Source organism: Papaver somniferum, chromosome 10, assembly GCF_003573695.1.
Source record: "Papaver somniferum cultivar HN1 chromosome 10, ASM357369v1, whole genome shotgun sequence".
Classification (NCBI taxonomy): domain Eukaryota; kingdom Viridiplantae; phylum Streptophyta; class Magnoliopsida; order Ranunculales; family Papaveraceae; genus Papaver; species Papaver somniferum.
The window spans coordinates 153483220-153486595 of NC_039367.1; the positions used below are offsets into that span (position 1 = coordinate 153483220).

Genomic DNA, 3376 nt, shown 5'->3' on the forward strand with positions numbered 1-3376 from the left:
ACATTTGCCTGTTTTATGAGTATTAATGTTGAATTTGCTAGGTTTTTGTAGATGTGTACATAGTTGTACACCATTTTCCTATCTCATGTATTTATGACCTGTTTTGCTGGTGGATTGTGTGGATTTTTTATAGATGCGTAAGTAATTGTACACTTGTCCAGTCTCATCGATATATTGTCTGTTTCATGAGTATGAATGTTGAATTTTCTGGTCTTTCGTAGATGTGTACATAGTTGTAGACCATTGTTCCATCTCATTGATATACTGCATGTTCTGTGTAAGTATTGGAATTGCACTTGTTTAATTAGTCCATGGTTCGACATCATGGGTTTTCAAACATTGACTCTTAGAAATATCTTTTTCAGTATAAAACTAGCTGTATTTATCTATTTAATCTTCATTGTAATCAGATTTAATGGTGCAAAACCTAATATTCTTATTCTCCCTTTTAGTTTTATCTTCTTCTCCACGCTTTTCTTTTGACCTGATTTTTTCTTATTTACCTTTAATCCACCGCAGACTAGGCGATCTTATCAAAGACGATTAATTAACCAGTAATCACCCATACTATGTAAAGCTAACTCCGTGTACATATATGATATGAAAGTGGAAACTCTTTTCTTTTATTATAATTCCTTAGCATTAGTGATTGATCCGTGGAAAGTGGAATCAAGTTCATTTAATAATCTCCTTTTCGGTAAAATGCAATAAACCACTGTACTGAGATCGTATAAAGTCATATTAAGTTTGTGCAGTTAAGCAAAAATAGATTGTGTCTCTTTAAGTTATTAACTGACTAATATAATGACAGTCTGGCTATTATGAATGTTGGATTTTCTGTATTTTTGCCGATGTGTACATTGAAGAAAATACAAGATTCTTGAAGGAATATAGAACGTTCGCGTTTCTTGACGGAGATTTTTATGATAACAACAGGTAATCCAAGAGTTTTTTCATTATCAATGCCTTTATAATTTTCTGAAAACCAACTAATTTATTTTTCATGTTTTATTTTATGGATAGGTTAAGTGGCAAAATGCCCCAAAATCGACCCCAAGGTTGTGAAAATGCCCCGAACGTTAGGGAGAAGATTAAAATTCCCCAAAATCTTATCAAAATGCCCCATTGCGTTACTTTTACCTATAATAGTCAAAGTGGGGCATTTTGACAGATTTTGACTGGTCAACTGTGTTATGAATGTTCTCTTTTTCCCTTCGACAGAATCTATGGTTTCAAGGTTTAGGGTTCAAGGCTTAGGGTTCAGGGTTTGGGGTTCAGGATTTAGGGTTCAGGTGATGGCAGTGGTAACGGTGGTGGTAGTGGTGGCGGCGGTAGTGTTGGTGGTGGCAGTGGTGTGATAGTGGTGGCGACGATGTTGGTGGAGGAGGTGGTGGTGGTGGAGGAGGCGGTAGCGGTGGTGGCGGTGGTGGTGGTGGTGTGGAGGAGGCGTTAGCGGTGGAGGTGGTGTTGGTGGTGGTTTTTATAGTGGTAGTGGTGGCGGTGGGGATGGTGGTGGTAGTGGTGGCAGCGGTGGTGGTTGGTGGTTGTTCGTTTGGTAGTGGCGACCGTCCAAACAGTCCCCCTTATGTCAGCTTATTTGTCATAAGGGTATAAATGTCATCTTTTCACACGTGCGGGACCACATGCCTCCTAATTTGACCACTTAACCATCTCTAACGGAAAAAAAACGGCTGAGCATTTTGATAAGATTTTGGGCATTTTAATCTTTTCCCCAACGTTCGAGGCATTTTCACAACCATGGGGTCGATTTTGGGGCATTTTGATACTTAGCCCTTTATGGATGGGTTTGATGATATAATGTTATTGGCTTGACAAAACTTCAGAAAGTAATTGGCTTGTTTTAGAGGAGTGCTAACATTCAATGGTAGACACAAACATCCCATGCTTAATTAGCTGCAAATTCAAACTTTTGCAAATTTCCGCAGTGAACGGAAATTACAAAATAGTTACCATGTAAATAAAGCAGCTATTGCCCATGCTATAGGATCTAGCATAACAGTTCAGTTATATTAGAGCGGGCGAAAGCCTAACCTTCAATTTTAAATTCAGATTATAAACTTGTAATTACTCTCAATTAAGAAAGCAGAATGTACTAAACAAAAATTATATTAATGTGGACAATATGTAGAACAATAAAGTAGAATTTGATATATTTTAAGTCCAAAGCCTAAATAGTAACTTAACCTAAACAACCAACACAAAACAAAAAGAAAAAAGAGTAAACCAGGAAATAGGAAATAGATTGTGACTCCACGAACTAACTAACCCATCTTAATTCTTGCGTCCCAGATTTGGATTATATTTCATTCCTGAGAAATCCATATTTTTCATTCCGGAGAAATCCATATTTTGATTAGTTTTCATTCCGGAGAAATCCATATTTGGATTTTGAGCCTGAAACATCTTCAACATCTCTTGCTGCTTCGTCTCCTCGCTTGTTGGTAGACCCATCTGCTTTTGACGCTGATCAAACATCATCTTCTCGACAACTGACCGAGTTTCAGGATCCAAGTCAGAGAGCTGGGTAGTTTCAGGCTTAGCTTTTTGAGTATCCATTTCAGGATCACCTTGCACAAGATATTTCCACCAGTCTTTTTTATTCTGCTTAGTCAAAAGAATAGATATAACCTTGTTATCCTCTATGCTCCAGAAACGATCATCGACCTTGACAGATTGGCAGAAATCAACATCTATAATAGAAGGCTGTTCTTTCAATCCAACCTTGATATGGTTCTTTTTGATTTCACAAATAACAGACTTTGATTTAGTTTCTGCAGGCACAGGAATACTAATAGTGACCTCAGGTAGAGATTGGCCCCAAGAATAGGTTTCCATATCTAAACCATTGCCCTTGTTTGGAACTCTCTTGCTGGATTCTTCTTTCTCAGTCTTAGATTCTTCTTTCTCAGGCTTATCATCCGAAGAAGCTAATTCTTCTATCTCAGGCTTGGATTCTTCTTTCTCAGTAGAAGTTGAAGATGAGGGTTTGCTAGTCTGCACGATCTCTTCCTGATGATCAATGTTATTTTCGTCTTCTTGAAAATCATAGATAACTTCCATTGCTAAGATTGAACGAGATAATACTTGCTTTGTTGAAGAAAGGGTTTCGAGGAACTTGAGAGAGAGATTGGTGTGTGGTGGTTCCATAGGCCGAAGTTCTCTAATACCCTTTATTTTCGGGTATAGTCTGCGAAATTCTCGCAACCTTACAAATGTTAATTTCGGAAGCTCTCTAATTTTCGAAGGACTATCATATCTTTCTCGTGATCTTAGATTACGTCATTTATTTTATTCTTCCTGAAATTGTTCTGCGACACTGTTGTATTGTGTTGTTGATAGTTTCGCTGAAATACTG

The 3376-nt window shown here is 37.6% G+C and overlaps 1 protein-coding gene across 1 annotated transcript; it reads right to left on the reverse strand.

The window, feature by feature from the left end:
* Window positions 1-2292: 2292 nt before the first annotated feature.
* Window positions 2293-3081, reverse strand: LOC113316570 (protein BOBBER 2-like). The gene has a single exon (XM_026564727.1). The coding sequence runs from the start codon at window positions 3079-3081 to the stop codon at window positions 2293-2295; it is 789 nt and encodes a 262-aa protein (XP_026420512.1).
* Window positions 3082-3376: the final 295 nt, after the last annotated feature.